Consider the following 21737-nt stretch of genomic DNA (forward strand, 5'->3'; position numbering starts at 1 on the left):
TCCCCTCACTCTGCGTCACCAAGCTTCATCTCTATGGTAATGTCCCCGGCCATCGAGTTCATTTCCACAATTTCCAAAGACCAAACGATATAAAAAAAAAACTAAAAAACATGTCTTTGTTGTATATAAATTGTGTGCATGGTTCATACGAGGGAGGTTAAGTGGTCTGTGTGTGTTGAGGGGACCGAGCGACGGAAACAATGAGTTACGTTGTAGGAAAGGAACCACTTTCCGCATCAACACGTCTCTGTATCCCTCCGCCGAGACACATATCTGTCGTGGCTAAATGAGACTCCGTGTGAAACATGCTACGGTGCAGTCTCTCTGACAGGGACGACAGTAACGGCCGCTGATTTTGAAATATCATATAAATGAGTCGGTGAAGCTCACATACGAACACAAATGCATCTCATACAAAGCGTACTCTCCACCAGAGGCTGTCTCATTGACAGCCTCTCTCCCTCTCAAGCCTTAATCAATAGTGGCCATGAGGAGTCACCAGATCTCCTCCTCTCACCGGCGTCGTTCATCAGCCGAGTGACGGCTGCAGCTAATGAGAGATTGTAGCCGGCGTCTCAAGGTAAACATCTCTGATTGTTTTATTACGCCACAAATTAGCCTGTTTTCTCCGGATGCTGTCCTCTAATAACTCTTTAATTCCTCATCTGGGGCCCCTGTGCCCTGGGTGACAACGGGTGCTTTATCTTTGTTATGACTCATTCGACAGATCCCACTCGCACCGGGCGTTTATTCAAATAACAGATATTACAGCTATTAAGCATATTACATGTGATTGGATCAGCCACACACCCCGGTCTTATAAATCTTTCATTGTGCAGTCCAACGAATTGATGGTGGAGTTCTCAAGGGCGAAATGTGGCAACGGTTCTGAATTAATGGGCGAGAGACAACAGGAGGAGAGGCAGCTGGGCTGTTCGATGATGAGATGGGACGCTTTAAATGTCGAATACACTTTAACACCCTTTCTCTGTAGTTACATATGAGGATTACTGTATCCTTAAAGTGATAAGGGTATTGTTTTTGGAAAGGTAAAAATCTAATTAAATTCACCTCTGTGGGAGAGAAATGTCTTAAAAAACCTGAGCTAATAAAGGACTAATCTCTACAGTATAAACAGATTCTGCAAATTAATGCAAGATTTTGATATCAGAAGCACTCTGCTTGTAGTCCCTTCACAGGCCAACAGTATCGGCCAATCACATTCGAGCGGGCTTTGGTTGCATGCAGGTAAACGGGCCGTGCGGGAAAACAAAACGCTTTGGTTGAAATGCAATTTTGGAATCCACCGGCTATCACCTGGTCATGATTTACCTTATTATTGGCTTAAAATGAACTTGTATAAACTGGCCACTTGTAAAAAAACTCATAGACGTTGAATAACAACAGTTAAACTCAACGAACATTCCAGGCTCTGTTCATTTTGACTGCGCCATGGCCACTTTTTTTGCTCAATTGTCTATATTTTGTGGCAGACAGCTGTTTTGAACAAGGTCCCGTCTCCTTTGTCTGTGGTGCCTTTTGTTGCACGCATCTCTTTCAAAAACGTTGGGTAATTATCCCATTTAGGGATGAATCCAAACAACATGGCAGCCATAGAAATTACAAACACGCTGTGTCATGCTGGATGTCACATTTTTTTCCGTGGTTGCTTTCTGGCTCTCAGTCGTGTGTGGAAGGAGACGCTTGGGAAGAGACCGCTGAAGAGCACATGAGCATTATCCGCTCGCAGCTGTGCCACGGTATGTTTAAAAAAATAAATAAATAAATGAAATCCTTGGTAGAACAGGAGGTTTTATTGCATCTCGATAGATGTAGCGATTTTCTCATTTTATTTCCAACGTGCCGGCAAATCAGCGTGGCGGCCTTTGCCAACATCATTTCACAGTGTGTCTCCACGCTGCTGCTCCAGTTGTTTTTCTTCTACTTCCAGTCAGAAGTCAGAAGCAGAAAACCAGATCTGGTCAAGGGCAGGCTGTTCTGACCAAAAAGTTTTTGAACATGAAAGATTGACATTGCTCAGAAACATGTCTCTTTGTGTCGATCAAGAAAGGCACCGTCTCCCCCTCACCATTTCAAGGTATTTCTTCCTCCCTGTTGGTCTTTGTTGTTCTTTGGTCCGCTCCCCCCCCCCCTGCTCACACACAGTTCAAAACGCCACACTACACGGCTACCAGATCCCAATCCGACCTCTCCACGGTTCGGACCCTTCTCCCCTCTGGCGTCCCGGCGGAGAAATCATCTTGGCTCCTCTACTCACGACTGTAAATTACTTCCTAGCTCGTACATTCTGGAAACTTCTCATTCTCTCACCTCCAGCTCACCTCTGACCTCCAGCTCTGTGCCCGACCCCAACAGCTTGACATTAGTTGTTTTTATTACTGCTTAATTACATTATTGAACGCCGCTCACTAACAGAACATGATTGCTGAGGGGTCAACATGTCAGATTTAACATTCCCCTCACACCGCTGTTGTTTTCCCTTTGAGTCTGAGAATCAGACACATGGAGCGCAGTGACATAAACACACAGAAACACTGGTGTTCCTGTGCTGATCCGGATGCCATTAGTCTTCCCTTTGGCGCAGAGAGAGAGCAGCCTCTAGTGGTGAGGTGATGGTTGTGCTTTTTCTCCTTTTTTTTTTTTTTTCTTTTCCTACAATCCAGTTATTTATTTATTCCTCATTACAGAAAGTGCAGACTCTTTTGATTTCACACACGATCACAGTGTCATAACTTCTGCACTCCAGTGTTTTTTCTCCCTAAATGGTTATTAAAGTGTGTCGGTATGCAGAGCATGACTATTAAAATGTAATAGACTGGCATTAAAATGTGAATGGGGAAATATATTTGGCCTTCAACTACACCTCCTCGCTTCCCGATTGCCATCTCATATATATATAGTATACAGTATAATAAAAGTTGTGCTTGTAAGCAGTAGAGTTTTTATATAAAACCGTATGCATCTGGAGCTTAAACTTAACCGTTATATGTCAACTTAACTTACTTTAAGTGAAGCTGCCTAACCTCATCTCACACATAAAACATTGCATCTCTCAATGTATTGTTCTGAGGTTGAGTTTTTTTCAGTCATATGCGACATTCAAATTCAGTTTAATGCCGTTATCTGCTGTAATCGGTTTATATGGAAAGAAATGTGCATGTGAACGTTGAAATTATCATCCAAACTGTCTTCTGTTAATGTCTTTTATTTTTTCAGCCTTGACTTAAGAAAGGTTACCCACAGCTGAGCCAGAACAGTGACTCCGATAATCAGAATATAGCCTCTGTAAGCTTGGCACCAAGGCTTTGTGTGTGTATTCAATAATCGTCTCCTCAGGGAATTAGGGAGTCTTTGTTAGTGCTTGCATCAGTCCACAAAGGCAGCTTCTAAATTAGTGGGAAAAAAGAGCCTCCTGCATGGCGTACAGTTTAGTGAAGCAGTTTCCTCATTGTTTGGAGAGCTGCTCGAAGCCGGGAGGTAAAGTCATCTCTGGAAATTATGGATGCACGTATAATTCATCTTGTGAACTGATGGGCCGGCTGCCCCACGATTGTTTCTAAAAATCGGATTTCTCACAGTGTGCCGTTTCGACCTGCAGAGTACGTCGTCTACAGTAGTTTACAAAAAAGTTTGTCTGTATGCTGCTATAGTTTCAGCTTTCCCAGGTGTTCAGCCAAAACTCACATGTTTATTATATAACTAACTAATCCCATTGCAAGATGATCTCTAGTTATTTGGTTCCTGCTAGCTGTGTTAGCCTCCTGGTGAGTCTTAATCTTTAAATTACATGTATAAAATAAGCCATGGCTGAAAAGTACCAGTACAAATACATATTAATAAGAATAATAGCAATAAGAATAATAAGAATAATACATCAGTTTTATAACATCGGTTTCGGATGCGCATTGACGCCTAGTTGTGGCGCTGAGTCTTGAGGTTGTTGGTAATTAACTGAATGGTTTTGAGTGTGGTGAGTTCAGTTTAAGGTGTCAGTGTGTGTGTGTGTGTGTGTGTGTGTGTGTGTGTGTGTGTGTGTGTGTGTGTGTGTGTGTGTGTGTGTGTGTGTGTGTGCTGCAATGTGAGGATGAGGTTCCTCCACGGACAGAACTGCACAAGAGCCAATTACCTCAGACACTGTTTAGATAAGTACCACTCAATATCAGTTACACAGTCACAAACTCAGATAGATATACTCACTCAAACCCCTCTTTCTCTCACACACACACACACACACACACAAAGACAGGAATCTGAAATAAGGTGGCTTGTAGATAGCACTCACGCCTATCATAAAGTCAGATTTGCACAGTAAAACCGCACACAGAGACAGCTTCTTATCTGCGCCGATCACTTGGATGCCTGTTTGGGCGGAGAGAGCAGGTGTAGCTGGGAGTGAATAAGAGAAGGAGGCTGGAAGGAAGCAGGAAGGCGTTACCGCCGAGGACCAGGCCGAACAAACAGCCAACAATAGTAACACTCCGTCGAGAGAGAAATACTGACATTGACAACACACACAAGAACCCTACAGCGTGTGAAACCACGGTATGCTTTAATAATCAGAGGCATCTGTACGGTGTTTGAATTGAAATAGTATACACGGAGGGCAGGAAGGAGTGTGAGACAAAGAGAGGAGGAAAACGAGAGGGGAATCTTAAATATATATATATATGCATGAGCTGGTCTTGAATATTTGTATACTTTGTAAATCTCATGTTTTAGAGATTCTCATTGAAATAAGGAGATTTGGAAGAGTAGGATTTGGAGGCCTGTCCGGCCAGGAGGGAGCCCAGTGTCCACTCCCCTTAATGAGCACATATGGGTACTGAATGAAACATGAGTAAATACACAAGTTTGCTGGCGTTGCCCCAGCAAGTCCAGGCTCACGTGTGGTCTGGTGCTCAGGAGGTTGTTAAGTGTGCATGCTGGCTCCAGTACCTGGGAAAAGCATGAAACCAGGAGAAGAAATTCAACTAGGAGAGCAACTCCTGTTTTTGTTTCTTTTTATATATAGTAGTAACCTTAGTAACCTTGAATTTGGCAAATGGAATCCTGGTCTAAGTTTAATTGGTGTCTATGAATTTCAGCCACCTGTGTTGCTCCTCATTAGTGGCATTATAATCACACAGCTCTGGCCTGAGCTGCTCACGAGAGGAAGAACAGATGAAAAAAAAGCCCATTTTTGTATGGAACTGGAGGACACAAATCAGATAAAACGATACCAGGACTCTAAAACAGAAACAGCTAAATTGAATTTAGCCATCTGTGGAAAAATTCTATTAGACGAAACACAGGGCAGGTTAAGGTTGAATTATAGAAGCCCTGAGAGGCAAGTGGGAAAAATATTCTGGTGATCTATTTAAAGAAGGTTTTGCCTGGAGAAAACGTTTTTCTGCCAGGCTCATTTTTTAAAGTTACCTTTGAAAAAGATTATAACCGTGGATTTTGTTTGGCTAGAAATGTGTTTCAATCAGCATTTATCTCCTTTTGGAAAATGTTAAAGCTTTTAGTCCTAATTAGATAGAACTTGAGGTAGTGGTGAGCGTTTGACACGTTTGGCCAAAATGAGTATCATTTAGAGGGATGAATTCTAAACCAAAATGAGTATTATAACATCAAACACACAAAACGACCATCCAGGGGTTTTTTTCTCCACTCGTTTTCACAGATGAATTAGTCTGGCAACGCTTTTTTACGCTTCCTGTTTCACAGGTAAAAAAATAACATGAGAAATTAGACCAGATTTGTAAAATGGATCACCAGAATGTCTTTATTTCAGTGAATTCAACCAGCATATCCAGAAAGTGTGTTGTTAGATGCCTTCTAGACGTCTTCTATAGTCTTTTTTTTTACTTGTGCTAAAACACAGATGCATTGATGAATAAGGATAACTGTATTCCATTTAAGTTGAAGCAATTTAATTGAAGCACATCCCAGAATGCAGTTATTTCAAATTCAATAAATAAAAATTCAAAATGTCTGCCTTGAGGAAATTCTATTGTCGGGTTTCCGACTCGTTAAGGTTTAGCTCCAGATAAATGTCTCCTCTAATAAGCCGTCAGCAAAATCTCTCTCTCTAAAATCTTCAGGATTTGACTCTTCTGAATTCGCTGTCTTGCCACTTAACCTGTGCAGAAATAGATCCCACAACAATGAACACTTGCCTTTTCTGTTTTTCCCTCGAGGATGAGAAGAAGGTGGAGGTTAAGGGCATTTAATGATTGACCCTCCGAAAAGAATACGTTTTGTTTGTCTCTGCAGCGAACTATGACACGCATCACTTTCCTACACTGTGTGTGTGTTCGACCTCAGAACGTAACTGTAAAGAGAGGAAGCTCTTCGCCGAGTGTCAAGGACAGTCCACATCTGGGCTTGAAAATCCATAAAGCTATATCATCTCGGTCCACGCGCACTCCAAAGGTTCTCTGAGCCTCCGCGTGAAGCCGGCTGATTTAATTTAGCAATCAATATGTTTTCTGTGAGCATAAGCCACGGTAATCTTTTTACAGCACCTCTCTGCTCTCCCTCTCTCTCCTCTCATCCTCTGCCCTTGAGTCAATCCCTCCCGCCCCTTCATTGTAACACCGAGGCTGTCATTGCATCTAACAGGCTTTGTGCTTAGAGGAAAGCGACGAGAAAGCAAACGAGGAACGGGGGTTGAACAAAAAAAAATAATACAAAAATGATATCAAGAAGAGTCTCTGTGGCATAAGGTCTGCGCCGTGAGACTTGGTCCCATAAAAGTGGAGTATGGGAAATAGGTTGCTGCTGCTTGCTGTGTTCTAAGAATACGGCAAGACAACTCGTCATCTTTGACAGGAAATTAACTACAACTGCTTTTGGCTCAACCAGAACGGTCCAGAGTGAAAATGGATGGGAACATCTAATATCTCTCTGCTTGTAGGACTGCTGCTATTCATTTAGCAGCTGATTTGTCCACTGTGATTTAGCATGCAGGTGCAAATAGATGGAAAAACACGTTCAGAGAGTAGCGCGTCCATCAGCTCCGTGCGCCCGCATGGGTGTCCTTCGTTACCTCTCGCTGTAGAGAAACAGGATGTGGATCTCTCCTCCTCATCCCTTCACTTCTGCTCACATTACCATCCTTTCTTGTACTTATCATCTCCAGCAGAGAGAAAGGGAGAGATTCCAAGGGGGGGTCTGTCTTATCTTTGCCTGCAGCTGCCTGTTCTGCCCTCAAACTGGGAGGACACAACTGTTTCCTTTATGTGTCCGCCAAGCATCACACGCACACATCCCCGCACCCTTTTTTGGCTTCGTATTGATGTGCGCTCAAACGGCGGGGGAGTCTTTAATGCCGTCGCTCGTTGGGCGGAACGGATCGCGATGGTGACGAGAGACCGCGTCCACGCCTTGATGTGTTTTGGGATATATTCCTCACTAATTGTGAGCGTCCAATGAGCCGGCCGCCTTCATATCGGCACATAAAACATTCTCAGGGGGGGGAAAGGCGGTGAAATCTCCAAATCCCTGTCTCTGAATGATTCAGGAGGCCAGACGGGGCACCTGGACACGTCAGGATTGTAGATATTTATTGTTGTTGAGTTGTTTTCATGGAGTTTGGAAATTGTAGCTGCACCTCTGACTGTTAAACACAACCTTTAGAGAAAGTAGAGGTGTGGATCTTTGTAGTCTCCATGGGTTGTTACTAGGTAGTGACCTTGTAAGTACTTGTTAGCTATGTATAACAATGTGTACTGAATACTACCACATAATAACCTGGTAAATGGTAAATGATGTAGTTATCCTCTAGTTTGATGAACTAAATCTTTCTTTTATTTCAGGGACAACAACTTCATCAAGGACTTCCCCCAGCTCGCCGACGGCCTCATGGTCATCCCTCTGCCAGTGGAGGAACAGTGCCGAGGCGTGCTGTCAGAGCCGCTGCCCAACCTGCTGCTCCTCACAGGTGAGGCGGTGTCAGTTTGTTTTCCATTCCCATCTCTCCCTTTGAGAGTCATAGACAAACAGATTTGATTCATCGCGTTTTTCGGTGGCACCTTTTTGGTGATCCATTCACGGTCACTGACTCATTTAATTCAGACGCGACTACAGCCAAAATGACTATCTAAAGAAGAGAAAAACCCCAGTAATGTCTCGGTCATGACGTTTGGCCAGGCCGTGTTTTATGTAAAAACAGATTTGGTGATTTCTGTGAAATCCAAGAGTGCAAAGTGATTTAAAAAGATATGGACTCGTCCTTGAGTATTCAGGGATTTTGCCGTTAAGCCCCGAATTCCATCTTAAAATGCTTTCATCAACACAAACTGTAATGCCCACACACTTACGCACGCGCTGCACCTTGTAAACTCTGACACAAACCTCCCATTTCATCCTTTTATCCTTTCCTCCACTGTTCCACCCAACCTCCACCCAGAGTCACTTAGACGTTTGGCTGGAAATCTGCACCTCCACCTCTGCTCCCTAATACCTCCATTAGCTAAATTGGCATTTGATCCACATTGACCCCCCGAGATTTTTACTTGGGTTCTGCTTTCATCAGAATTGGACACGCACAGACACAGACACACACACACACACAAACACACACAGAGAGAGAGAAACAAAATTGCCCCTCTTCTTCACAGTGCATGAATGTCTCAGGTGTAAAAGGTTTTTTCCAGGGCCACAGGATCAAGGTTCCCATAAGCAGTTTATCTTTTTTTCTCCCTCCTCAGCTCTTCACTTTTGTGGCTTCAGTTCTAAACTGGTGTGAAAGTTTGGTAATTGAATTGCAGAGAAAGGCAAGATTGCTCCCCACTTCTAATGTCAGCAATCCAATTGGAGCTCAAGTTGCACTATATATCTACCATTGATCGGGGAGCAGCTGGGACACGGGCTGTGATAATGTGACGTTTAGGCAATAATGGATGACAATGGATCTGCAATAAATGTTTCAAATGAAATTATGGATTTTATTTGTGTGTAATTCTTTTTTCAAGTTCCAGCTGCTGTTTCTGAGTCAGAGTCGTGTGATTTGTGTTCAATTGTTGTCTTTCTTGCATCTCCCCTGCCTTAAATGGTCTGCGTGTCCTCTCTCAGGGGAAGCCCAGTTCAGCGAGGCAGTGGGCTATCCAATGGTTCAACAGTGGAGAGTACGCAGCAATCTGTACAAAGTCAAGCTGAGCTCCATCACCTTATCTACAGGTCAGTGTCTGAAGAATCTCACCTCGTGGCTTCTTAAAGAGGAGACCTCGCATGTTCCTTTCCTGGTGCATACTTGTGTTTTTAGTTTTTGCTATTAGAACATGTTTACACGCTTTAATGCTCTGAAAAACGCTGCAGCACTTCTTACACTCTTTCTGAGATGCTCTGATTGGTCAGCTTTTCTCCGGAGATGTGGATATAAAACCATCTCCTTTTTGACCCGGCAGGCTTTTCTAAGGTGCTGAAGACCCTCTCAGCGGAGAGCACACGTGACGAGCTGCTGGCTTTTCTCCAGCAATACGGCAGCCACTACGTGTCCGAGGCCATGTATGGCTCCGAGCTCAGCTGCAGCATCTACTTCCCCAGCAAGAAGGCCCAGCAGCAACTCTGGCTGCAGTATCAGAAAGGTGAGCGGGCAGACAGACAGACAGACAGGCAGACAGGCAGACAGGCAGGAAGGCCAAAAACACATAAAAGCTGAATTCTAAAGGGATGAATGGAGATGTCATCCTCACATTCTATTTACTGATTTTAAAGGCAGAGAGATTTATGTGAGATGTCATTTAAAATCCTATTATGTGTGTATGGAGGCGAGGAGGCTACGATTAAATGTTAGCAGGACACCGTAAACTTTTTGTTACACAGCGGATAGAAGAAGGGCGAGATTTACTAAAGTTTAGCAGGAATGGTGGTTCTACTTTGTCTGCCTATAAATTAAACTGGGTTATGTTTGGAAGCTTCATCCTGCCTCCTGGTTAAAAGGCAGCTTAAGCTTCATGGATTGAATTAAACATCAGTGTGACTTAACACCCCAAAAGAATCTTGAAGCACTGTCCCATTTAAATTGTTTGGTTTTTTAAAATACTGATTATTCATCATAGAAAAAAGTGCTGATTTTCAGTGTGGTTAAACATTTGCAGTCAAGGAGGACCAGAGTTGAACATCATTACCCCATAATACAAAACCTAACAAATCTGATGCCAACATGCTTTATGGCAGCGACGTGATGGAATAAGATTTAATTTTAAGCATATTGTTGGTTTTAATTTTGAGCATTCTTAAGATACTGTTATGTTTCTTAATTATATCCATGTTTGCTCTTAGTTTTGACTCCATTCGACTACATTTCAGGGCGTATTTCATATCCACGTAGCTCCTAGTTATTAAAGACATTAAGATTTTACATAACTTTGGCTTCAAAAAACGCATCGTAATAAATTAAACTACCCAACTGTAGATGAAATTGGATCCATCAACTACATTACAATTCTTAGGATTTGTTGCAAATCCTGTAATGACAGGGAACCATCCCACTGCGTAAATACTTTTATTTCTGACACTTTGAAGTACATGTTACTAATAATATGTATGAATTTTTAATATGGTTGTATTTTTAATTTTACTGAAGTAAAGGATCTGAATACTTCTTCCACCGCCAACATCAAGACACGTCAAGACTATAAAGCAAGCTTCCAGCTTTTGGAAATTTTACTCATCATTGGTTTCAAAAGCCTTGAATTATTGCACCATTATCATTTCTGTCCCCGTGTTATTTCTGTCCTTGTCACCACCGCTACTTTTAACATTAAATGGCAGTCTGTAGCCAGCCAATCATGGGGACAAAAGAGGGTTTGCCTTGACTGCAGTTCCACAGAAAACACAGTTGCATGAACGTGTATATTTTATAGAAAAAAAAGAAGAAAAAAAACCCCACAAATGTAGGAATGGTATGAAGAAAAACCGCTCCAGATCTTTCAGTCGTAAGTATTTATTGCACTCAGATAATCAACGATACAAACGTGAATTTGACTACACAGAGATGTCGGTACTGTGGTCAACACATTGTAAAATTCACAGCCTCCAAAGGACATAACACCTTAAACACACGGGGGTTATGTTCATGGACATATTGCAGTGTTACGATCCAACGGTATGAATTAATAAACATTGAAATATGCAAAGAAATACCTATCTCTACAGTGACATAGAATAAAAAATATCCAGGTAATGTTCAGCACACTAACACAAGGACACTTGAATTTTCTAGCATTTTATGCATATTTTTTGTCACTGTTAAAGTTGAATATTTTCTAGTGAGTACTACTTCTAGTGACCATGAATAAGCTGAAAGCACTGAGAAAAAACAACAGTTTTTTGGCAGGGTGGACATGCATCTGAGACAACCTTGAATTACAATCTATTAGTTTAGTGTGGAGATACACATGGCCCTAACACTAAAACAAATAACATCATGTCAAAGTAAGGAAGGAATAAGGAAGTGACTGAGACTTTACCTGATGCTTACTTGTTTTTTTTCCTACCCACCACTTTGCTTATTCGAAAGTATTAAAAACACTTATTTTTCATGATAATTCGATTCTCAGATACATATATTTGCATGTTGCTGTTTAACAGGGAATTAAGGTTAGCTTAGTGAAATTATTTATTTTAAGGCTGGAAACGTACGTGATATGCTCTTTTGAGCATATCTGGACTGGAAGATACGTATTGGCGGGAAGGCATATTTATTTTTCATAACTTTTATTGACATAGAATATGTTGCAAACATGGGCAGATTTCAATGATTAACTTGATTCCCCATATTTAGGCCACAAAATATTGAAATAAAGGTGCCTTCTACTGCTATTTTACTTGAAAGCATCATCTCTTGCTGCACATGGACTCAGGAATTCAGTAAATTCAATAAAATAACGAATGGAGTGCATGCCGATATATATGTAATGTTGACTAACAGGCAAAACACTGTTCTGTATATGGTCATAAAGGCCAAACAGTGGAGAACAAGTTGCCTAGTGTTGAATATAAACCTGAGGGAGACACAGCAGCACGGAAACAACACACCCCAGTGGAACAAAGCCAGGTTTGCCGTGTGATGCTGGAGGTTTCGCTCGTCATTATCCCGGCAGCGCTACTCTGAATACTTCTGCCGGTGATCCCAAAAAAGATTGTGTATCCACGGGCCAGGGGTGAGAAAACAATGGCATGGAATAAGTTCTCTGGAATAAACGTCAGGTTTGAACAAAGTTAAAAGATAAAAGTAAAACAGTATTCAAGTCGGATGTGCCTGCTGTTCCTTTAATGCGCTGGAGCCATTTGCTATACTGGCATCGCAACAAAAAGTGTTGATCGTAAGATGTAGCTGGAGCTAAAGAACAGAGCCGTCCAGATTACAAAGGTGGTCTGGAAGCTTTGCTACCCTCATAATGATTATAGGACTACAACTAGGAGATACATTGTTTGTTGTTGTTGTTTAATGGTTAATTAAAAGGCAGGCAGAAGGGGACGTATATGTTTGGCTGAGCAGAACATCGAGGAACAGGGTCCAGACCAGATGACAATAACATTATCTTGCATATGTTGCCCCAGCCTGCCTCCTGGTGAGTGAGGCTGTGGCTGGAACGTCACCCCGGGGAGGGTTGAATGAAAGAACATCAAGAGGGAATACAGTTTGTCAAACAGGCAGTAGATTGTAGTAATATTTGCTCTGAAAAAGTATTTTAAGCTCATGTGCTGCTCCAAAAGTAAACAGCACACGGGCTAGCTATACAGTATTAATAAGTAACAGGACAAAATGATTAAGTCATCTACAAACTAAACATCAGTAACCCAAATTTAGATTGCATTAACTCAGCCACCCTCAAAGAAGTGTTAACCAACAGAACCCATTGCCCCATATTACCCAGATGTCCCTGTCATGCGACTGTTCATCCCTCGATCCTGTAACGTAATAATCCAACCCTTAATGTCTGAATGTTACTGAATGCACTTCAGTGAGTGCTGAGCTGTGTCGCTGTAATCATTCGCTAACTGCACCGTAAACTTCAAAGCTGCATTCTGCAACACCAGTTAGTCTGTGCTACTAAAACCTAAACACGAAGAAACAGTGTTGTGTCACGAGTAAAGTGCTTCACAGGCCAAAAGCCTTTGGATGCTTAATTTCATATGTAAATACATGTTAATTTAAAGCTCTTCTTCCTCCTGTTTCTCCTTTGCAAAGCTGAGCCTGATCAGTCAAAAGCATCACACGCAGTCGGGCTGAATGGTGGATACGGCAGTGAGGATGGGAAATCATCTGTTCTCTGTGCCTGCACTAGCTTTTGACATCAATGGCTTCTTTCGCTTATGTTAACGACTTATGCCACTATTCTTTGATGTAAAAAATGCTGCATGGTCTGTTTCAGTGTCGTGGTCCATTCAAATAATCACGTAGGAGGCAGCTTAAGTAGCGGATTTTTAATTTTGAGGTATTACTTCAAAATCCAGTGGGTTTTAAACTGAACCACACCGAGGAGAAAATTGATTTAATAACCCGGTGAAAGCTGTAGTGAGATTTAAAGTGACAGATAACAGTGGGATTCTACCTTTTCCAAACTTCCATACACACCTACCAACACATACCTACTAAACCCCTCGTGCTCGTGTGCAGATGGACTGTGTCGCTCCTCTAGGACGTGGAGGAGTGCCTCCTCTGAATGTATGTGTAGACTTTGACACAGTGGTCCCAACAATCCAGCACCAGGAGTTGTCCTTTCTGGGTGGTGGCCACTCCTACAGGACAGGTCAGCCCTTCGTGGACGAGGACTTTGAATCCACCCTCTTTGGGAAACTGGAGGATTTCTTTCCTGCCACTGTCCGTAACCAGCAGATCCCCATTGGCATCCACACACATGCCGGTGATGCAGCGGAAGTCCTCCGCCTCTGAGAAGAAATGGCTGATCTGCTTGCCTAGCTGGCCCTCTGCATCCACTGAGCCAATAGAGAAGCCGCCTTCCAGGTGGGGCTCGTTGAGACGTTTCTCAAAGTTCAGGGCCAGGCCCTGGGTGAAGTAGACTGTTCCATTTGCACCACATGTCACAAATTTTGGTCGCACGGCAGAGCACAATCGGTTGTAGCTGACCACGCCTATGTTGCGGTCTACGGTTAGACACCACAGCTTGCCACCTTCCACATCCGACACCACAAACTGACCCGACGGCATGGCAGCGATGCCCCAGGGTTTGATCAGCTGGTTCTTATGGCAAGCCACACAGTGCCCATCCATAGCGTAGACTTTAACCGAGTTGTCGTAGTTGTCCGTCACCCCAATCAGTCCTTGAGTCGTGACCGCGATGGATAAGGGGATGAGGTTAGGCAGATCAGCCCCAAGGAAGCTCAGGACAAAGTTATCAATGCTACTGGCATTGCGGCGGATTTCACGCTGGAAACCTTTGCGATTGAAGATCTGGATGCGGTAGTTCCCTCGGTCAGCCACCAGGACCTCCCCTTGTGCCGTTACACAGATGCTGACTGGTAAATTGAACATACCAGGTAGAGTTCCCTTGCAGCCCATCTTCTTCACAAACTGGCAGACGAGGGGCCCTGCACTTGCCCCAGCTCTTCCAGGTGACCCCCCACCCGCATCCATGGACTTTGATTTAAAGCTGCATGGTGAACCACATACCTGCTCCTCTACAGATGTGACCATGTCAATGTCTCGGTACAGATCCACTGGAGCCCCCCTTCCATAACCTTTAGCCCCCATTGCCCCAGCAACACTCTCTAAATCGCCCTCAAGTGCAACCTCCAAACCACTCTGCTCATCCTCTGTATTGACACTGTATGTTTTGGTGATCACTTGGCCCACTTCCACAGGTTTAGAGTGCTCTGCTCTGACCAGCTCTGGCTCTTGCAGCTGAAACATGGTGGGCAAGCTAGTCCTCAAATCCAGCTCTTCATCATCACTGCCTTCGCCATCATCCTTTAGCAAAGCGGTATCGCTCTGCCTCGCCAGCATTGTCAGGTAATCACAGCGTGACACCACTTTTACCTCTGCAATGTTAAGAAGATATGTCTGCTCCTCCAGGACCTGCCCGTTTAGCTTCTCCACTTCTGCCATGGAAATTGTGAATGTCCTCCGAGACCTGCTGAGTTCCTCTTGAAGACGCAACTCAGCTGAACTATAGTCCTGCTGCACTGCCTGGTACTTAAGCCTCAGGGACTTTGAAATATTTTCAATTACTGCCTTTTTCTTCTGAATTTCGCCCATAACATCACGCAGAGAAGTCATTTTGCCGCCCAGTTCTTTGCGACGCTGTTCGGCCGCCACCCTTATCGGCTGGACTGAATGGCCTTGATGCAGCGGACCCTCCCCTTTACAGAGCTCACAGAGGACCGTGGCACAATCGTGGCAGTAGTGTCGTGGGAGGCGGTTGCAGCAGTACTTGCACATTAGGGCGGCAGTGGCGGCGCTGCAGGATGTAGTGCAATCTAGGATCTTGAGCACAGTGAGATTATCAGCCAGCTGGGAGATGCTGCTCATACGGGACACCTTGCTACAGAATGGGCAGCGCACGCCATTTATGGTGTTGGCCAACAGCTTTTCCAGACACTGCCGGCACACTGTGTGACCACACTGCAGCAGTTTGGGTCTCATTTGATCCTGGTTGTAGGTCTCCAGGCATATGGGGCATTCAAGGACCTCCCTCATTAGATCCTGGTCCAGCGGGGAAGGTGCAGCCTCCATTCTGTGTGAGGTTCTACAAAGAGTAAAGCACAATGTCATTAACTGAAGCTGAGGATTTACTATGCCTTGTGTTCAACTTCTGAGACATGACAGTTGTTGTTAAGCAGCACATTTTTTAGCATAGAAAATTGATGCTGAAATAACAAGAGTAAATGGTGCTCGTCTGACTGATCATAATGTGCTAATTAGCAGAGGGGGGGGGGGGGGGGGATTTATTAAGCATGTAGTGCGCTTTAACTAGCAAAACAAGCTAGCTCGTCTCTGCTTCACGGTGGCTAGTTGTTGCAGTGAAGCCGACAGTAACGCACATAGACATGTGGCGGAAATGGCTTATCGGGTGAACAGGAAACCATTCAATGACGACATCTGTCTAAGGTTAGTCAACGAGGTGTGCTAGTAGTGCTTGCTGCTAAAACAAAAAGAAGCTTCCACACTGACGCGAGTTGGGCTAATTGTTGTTATTTGCCTTTAGGCTATCACTGAAACACAATCGTCACACGCCATTACTGTAGTGAGCGAGCTAACTATCTTGAGGGCAGGACGGTGCTTAGAAGTAGGTCGACCTAACAGTCCAACACTAGTGAACGAACTGCACTCATTTTAGGACAAGTAAGTCGGAGGCCTGTCGACACATATAAACAACAAACGTGTACACTGTCCCTTGAATACAACGCGACAACGTTATTCAACACAAACCACAGGGCTGCTCGTCATAGCAACACATTCACATTCAGCAACACAATGCAGCTCATTGGAATATTTCTCTTTTGACGTTCCCGTCTTGAACGTTACCTTTTCTTCAAACGTTAGCTGGTTAGACGTTCACGGGGTTTTTGTGATGGGCGTGTTGTGGTTCTGCTATTGCAGCTGGCAGTGAGAGGAGAAACTGCAGTGTTGACGACGTCACGTACGCAGTAGCACGTAATACGCAAAGCGCCGAGACCGCCTGTTTTGATTGGCTGCTGCGGGCTGGACACGGTGGCACCAAGGCCCTAATGCCGACCCGGTTAATGTTCCCGACATGCATAGTGGCTGCTCTATACGTCTCCGAGCAATTTGTAATTAAATATACTGAAACGTGTCCCGACTTATTATGTTAAAATGACAGTGGTTATTTTTGAGTTCATCAGCAATATATACTTCATTATTGTACCAGTCTATCCGTTAAATAATATATACATATTATTTTTTATTATACATAACATATACGATAAGTGACGAAATACGTCTAGCAGAGAGAACCCGAAGCCTACTGCCGACGGGCTACAACTGCATTTGAAAGCGTCCAGCTGTGGTGACCATTGTAATTATAGAGAGTGACCACTAGATGTCAGCATAAGTCTTCGAGAAGATGTCCCTGCAGCACCCGTGCACACAAAGTGATGAGTAAATGTGGGAATTACATTAGAAACCGTCTGCTTTTCTTTGGTCAAGAAATATATAACTTACTTTTTGATTGTCATTTAACATATTTATTCAATTATATTGAATTCTGGCCTAGCAGTGTTAGTGATATAGCACGGTGTTACAAATGTTATTGGAATGGTACATTGTACACAAGCAACTCACACAAATGCACATTGTATGACCATGTGTCACTTGCTATACCAACATTATGTAATATTAATAAGGAATATGAGCTACTGAAGATAACGAGGGTCCGTTAAAATCAGAGGACTGTGTTACATGTAGCACTGGCAGCTGGTTTAATAAAGCAAAAACAATAATGCCAACAGTAACCACATCTAACAACATCTGTATTAAATTGCTATGGAAGATATCTGACACCTTAGCTGTTGTTGCCTGGGCAACATAACCCTGGCCAGAGGGGATGTGTCCCTCATGAGTAATTATACTGCAACCAGTCTACAAAGACATTTTAATTAACAAAGGCAGTGCAAGATCAATGGCTAGGAAATTCACTCCATTTATCTTTTCACCGTGTTTGATGACAAGCAAGTGAGCGTCAACTCCATTTCACGCAGCGAAGAGATGTCATATGCGAACGAAGGGCCACTCCCTTCACTGCACAAAATCCATGTGGTGCTATTTAATTCACCCTCGTGAAGGGTGTCACCGTTGGTCAGTAAAACTGTAGATTGCACAAACACGAAATAAACAGACACCCAGACACAGTACTTTAGTGATCCCAGATGGAAATAGTTACGGCGGTTTGCTACCAGTCTCAAAACAAGAGAGTAAAGAAAACAAGAAGACATTGTAAAAGTCCCAAAAAAAGCAAATAAAAGATTCAAAATTAGGGGGAAAACGAAGAAATACACTGTGCACTATTAATGTCAGCTAATTCGGACAATCACATTGCCTCTGGCTCTATTTTCTCCTGGCTATTATCTCTGCCAAGACGTGACAGTGCCAAATCTTTCATCACATGAATTCGTTTACATAGATGTAAACAATTGCATTGAGTTTAAGGGGGTGAGAGCGAATAAGACCGGCTAGCCGCGGGCCAACCGGAGCTCCGGGGCTTTATCGTGAGAGCTGGGTGACGACAGCTCTTTGCTGTGTCTGCGTTGCCTCAAGAAGTGCATGTGGGCTCTCGGGGGCCACCCCTTGAGCCTGTTTACATACTATTGCACATGAAGTTACCACCCACCCTTTCAACTGCTTGCCAGTGTCTTACACAGGCACACATGGAGTAAGCGGCAAAGACATACATAAATAAATGTATGTACAGCCTGGGCTCTCTGTCACACAAACGCACACCAACACGAGGTCATGGCTACAATTGAGGACACTGGGGTCATGTCCTTGGTGTTCTTTGTGGGGGATTTGGAAGTTTCAGTAACCCTACGTGCATTTCTACATTTAAAAATAGAACATTACATGTTGTATTTCTTGTTGTTGTTAGATATTTCGTTTCTTGTTTCCAGAATCTCAACTGGACTCCTATCCAGACTAATATACCCCAAATTCTAGCCTATTAGCCCCCTTTCTTCCTTCAGGTCATCGCCTAATGCTGCATTTTTTAGCCAGAGTCATATACTTTTAACGGTATGTTGTTTGGATAGCCATCACAATGGAATACATTGATTTGCCGAAGCATGGAAATGATTTAACACATGTTCATTATTAACCTAAAGTCCATTTTGCTCACTATTTTATTATTAGGCTTTCAACAATAGAACATGACAGGCCTTTTTACAGTACCGCATGCTCTGTAATCACATGATTCCTGTTCGTTACCTAGTCAACAGCACAGAAAACACAACTTATTGCAGCTTCGAGTTCAAGGCCTTGTGGTTTCTATTACTTCAGTTCAAAATTGAAAACTCATTTGAGATATATTATAATTTAATCTTTTTTTTTTTGTTCATGCTTTATTTGCGCGGTTGAAATGTCACATCAACATGGCGCCTATATGATTTTTTTTTATTGGTCAGAAACAGTCGTCAGAAACGTCCCCACCCGAGCTGTTTTTCTCCGAGCTGTTACATGCCTGCCGGTGAAGCACATGTGTCGGCATGTGTTTGTGTTTGAGGAACGGATGGTTGAAAGTTTACGCACCCCTTTCATGTCTCAGTGTTAACTTATTCAACATTGTTGATATTACCGGAGTCCAAGTGAAATTGCACATGCGGACACATTTTGACACGTTTCTCACACAAACACATTTTGGGTTCGTCCACTGATGTTGCCTTTTTTTTGCCACTGATGATAGTTTAAAGAATGATTACAACAACTGTCATTTAAATGGGAAAACAAGAAATAATTCATTTCAAATATTTACCCTAATTGGTCCCAATTATCCCACCTTGCATAACGTTGAGGGGTTTTCCTCCTGTCTTACTCACTTCCATCTGCTTTGGGGTTGCTCTCGTTTCTTCTCAGCCTGTGTTGTTTGTTTTGTGTGTGTGTGCATATGTGCGCTTATGTAAAACTGTATGCATAGGTCATTTCCTCCATCCATCTATGTGTCGCTGTTTGTATGCGAACGGGGATGTGATTCTAACTTAAACATTTGCACATTCGTGTGTTTATACTTTCATGTCAGGGGGCTGACGCTATTTATTTTTCCATTAGGATGAAAAAAGGTCATTAATGTGCGTAGGTTACTCACGAACACCTATACATAAGTGTTTTACATAATCAGTGTTTCAACCCAGACATCAAGGGGTTCGATGAGCAGAATTATACACGCAGATATACATGAATCATGTCTGAAAGTTCAATTATATGCCATAACTGGCATAACACCTTATCACTCGTTGAAAACTCACGTGTGTCTGTTCTTGTAAAGCAAATGGACACAATAGCACATCTGCCAAATCAGCACAGATGACAAACACCATGGCTCCGCTGTTACATGTGGCCTAATGTTCTTCCAAATGTAACACTCAGCACCCAAGTAGCTTTCTCTCCAGTTTCTAATCCTCCCCTGATGCTGTCGCTGGCTCTTTTGTTGTTGTTGTTGTTGTTGTTGTTGTCACTGAAAGAGGAAATGATGAGAAAGAACCCCCCCTGACTCCAGTGAGAACATCAAATAATGGTAATTGACACCCAGGAGAAGAAGCCAGTGACACCCCTCCTCCCATTCATCCTTTGTCTTTGAAAGCCGATGACAGTAAGAGATTAGTTGTTTTTTTCTCTTCTCTTCCTTGGAAGCAAGTGAATCCAGATGTGGACACTTCATGCAACTGAGCGACTGTGAATGTTCTTTGCAACTCCAAGTGAAGATTCGTAAATTGTTTTTATGGAAATAGCGATGAGAGAAAGTGAGAGAAGAGGGAATTGTTCTTACAGTTTGGAACGAATCCACACGGATGTGGAAGAGATGACCGTTTTCCTCCATCCTCTTAAATTGCATGTAAATAACGATTGTGGATAACGTTGTTGTCTATCATTACCTACACTCTCCCTTCTTCTACTTATTCACCCCTCCAGAGGCGACAGACCAGGGGATCGGCGGCGGCGGGGGGCGGCGTGAGCTCAAGTCGGTCCCCTTCATCAGCTACCTGTCGGCGCTGCAGAAGAGCCAGCTGTTGTCTGACGACATGGTGAACGGCGTGGAGATCCGCTGCGAGGAGAAGGGCAGCTGTCCAGCTGGCTGCCACCTGTGCCATCACCAGGCCGTGATGGGAGGAGTGTCGGGGAGAGGCCACGCTGCGAACAGCAGGAGTGGAGAGCAGCCTTCCCCCATCCCCGTGCTGCTGGAAGTCAGCCGTGTGGTGCCCCTCTACAGCCTGGTCCAAGACAACATCACCAAAGAGGTGAGAAAGCAGCATGGGGCGAGGAAGTGTGTGTGTGTGTGTGTGTGTGTGTGTGTGTGTGTGTGTGTGTGTGTGTGTGTGTGTGTGTGTGTGTGTGTGTGTGTGTGTGTGTGTGTGTGTGTGTGTGTGTGTGTGCTTGTATGCCTGGGATGTGTTTGTAGGGGAGGGGGAGTCACGGTAAGTGACCATAAAACCAGAAAGAGAAGAAGAAGTCAGGTCAGATGTGATGCATCAACCAACCCACTGGAGGAAAAAAGTCAAACGTGTTTCTGAATGACAGGAAAAAATACATATATAATATTGAAGCCCGGCTCTCTTTGAAATCCTGAGTAAATATGAATCTAACTTCCAACTGGATGGCCACCTTCTTTTGCAAACATCCGTTTTTCATAAATGCGAGGCGATTAACACATGTCGCGTTTCCCTGTGATAAAAGGTGCAATCTGCTCCGCATGTGGAGGAGGCACATGTTAATTGTTCACTGTGATTTTCATGCGTGGTCTCGTGCCATGTGTCGATGGCGTAATCCTCTCAGACTGTAGACATCCATTGTCCTCTGAAGCGCATTAACCGAGGCGGTTGTAACAAATCGCCTCCTCTAGATGGCATTAGTTGGTTAACTTTGACCACTGGAAATGAGCACTGTAATACAGGGGGGCATAAAAAGATGACATCATGGTTTTCTCCTCTTGTGGGGAAGTTGATATGTGTGTGTGTGTATATATATATACACACACACACACACTAGAGGATATCAGCCTAATGGCCACATGTTGTGTTTATGATTCATCCTGTATGTT

General features: G+C 43.5%; 2 protein-coding genes across 2 annotated transcripts in view; one reads left to right on the plus strand and one right to left on the minus strand.

Annotated features, from left to right (window-relative positions):
• Positions 1-21737, plus strand: part of astn2 (astrotactin 2) — a 232385-nt gene that overhangs the window by 168304 nt on the left and 42344 nt on the right. The window contains exons 14-17 of the mRNA XM_084036066.1: positions 7824-7948; positions 9082-9186; positions 9414-9593; positions 20612-20937. Coding sequence (XP_083892192.1) covers positions 7824-7948; positions 9082-9186; positions 9414-9593; positions 20612-20937 — 736 coding nt within the window. The remainder of the gene's footprint in view (positions 1-7823; positions 7949-9081; positions 9187-9413; positions 9594-20611; positions 20938-21737) is intronic.
• On the minus strand, positions 10945-16606 carry trim32 (tripartite motif containing 32). The gene is made up of 2 exons (XM_084036067.1): positions 16502-16606; positions 10945-15722 (listed from the first exon to the last, which is right to left on the minus strand). The coding sequence occupies exon 2, from the start codon at positions 15707-15709 to the stop codon at positions 13652-13654; it is 2058 nt and encodes a 685-aa protein (XP_083892193.1). The 5' UTR covers positions 15710-15722; positions 16502-16606; the 3' UTR covers positions 10945-13651.

This window comes from Eutrigla gurnardus (genome assembly GCF_963514095.1).
Source record: "Eutrigla gurnardus genome assembly, chromosome: 19".
Taxonomy (NCBI): domain Eukaryota; kingdom Metazoa; phylum Chordata; class Actinopteri; order Perciformes; family Triglidae; genus Eutrigla; species Eutrigla gurnardus.

What these genes read in the sequence shown, in the direction of transcription:
- trim32 (XM_084036067.1), bottom strand. Translation starts at nt 15,709, where the DNA reads ATGGAGGCTGCACCTTCCCCGCTGGACCAGGATCTAATGAGGGAGGTC.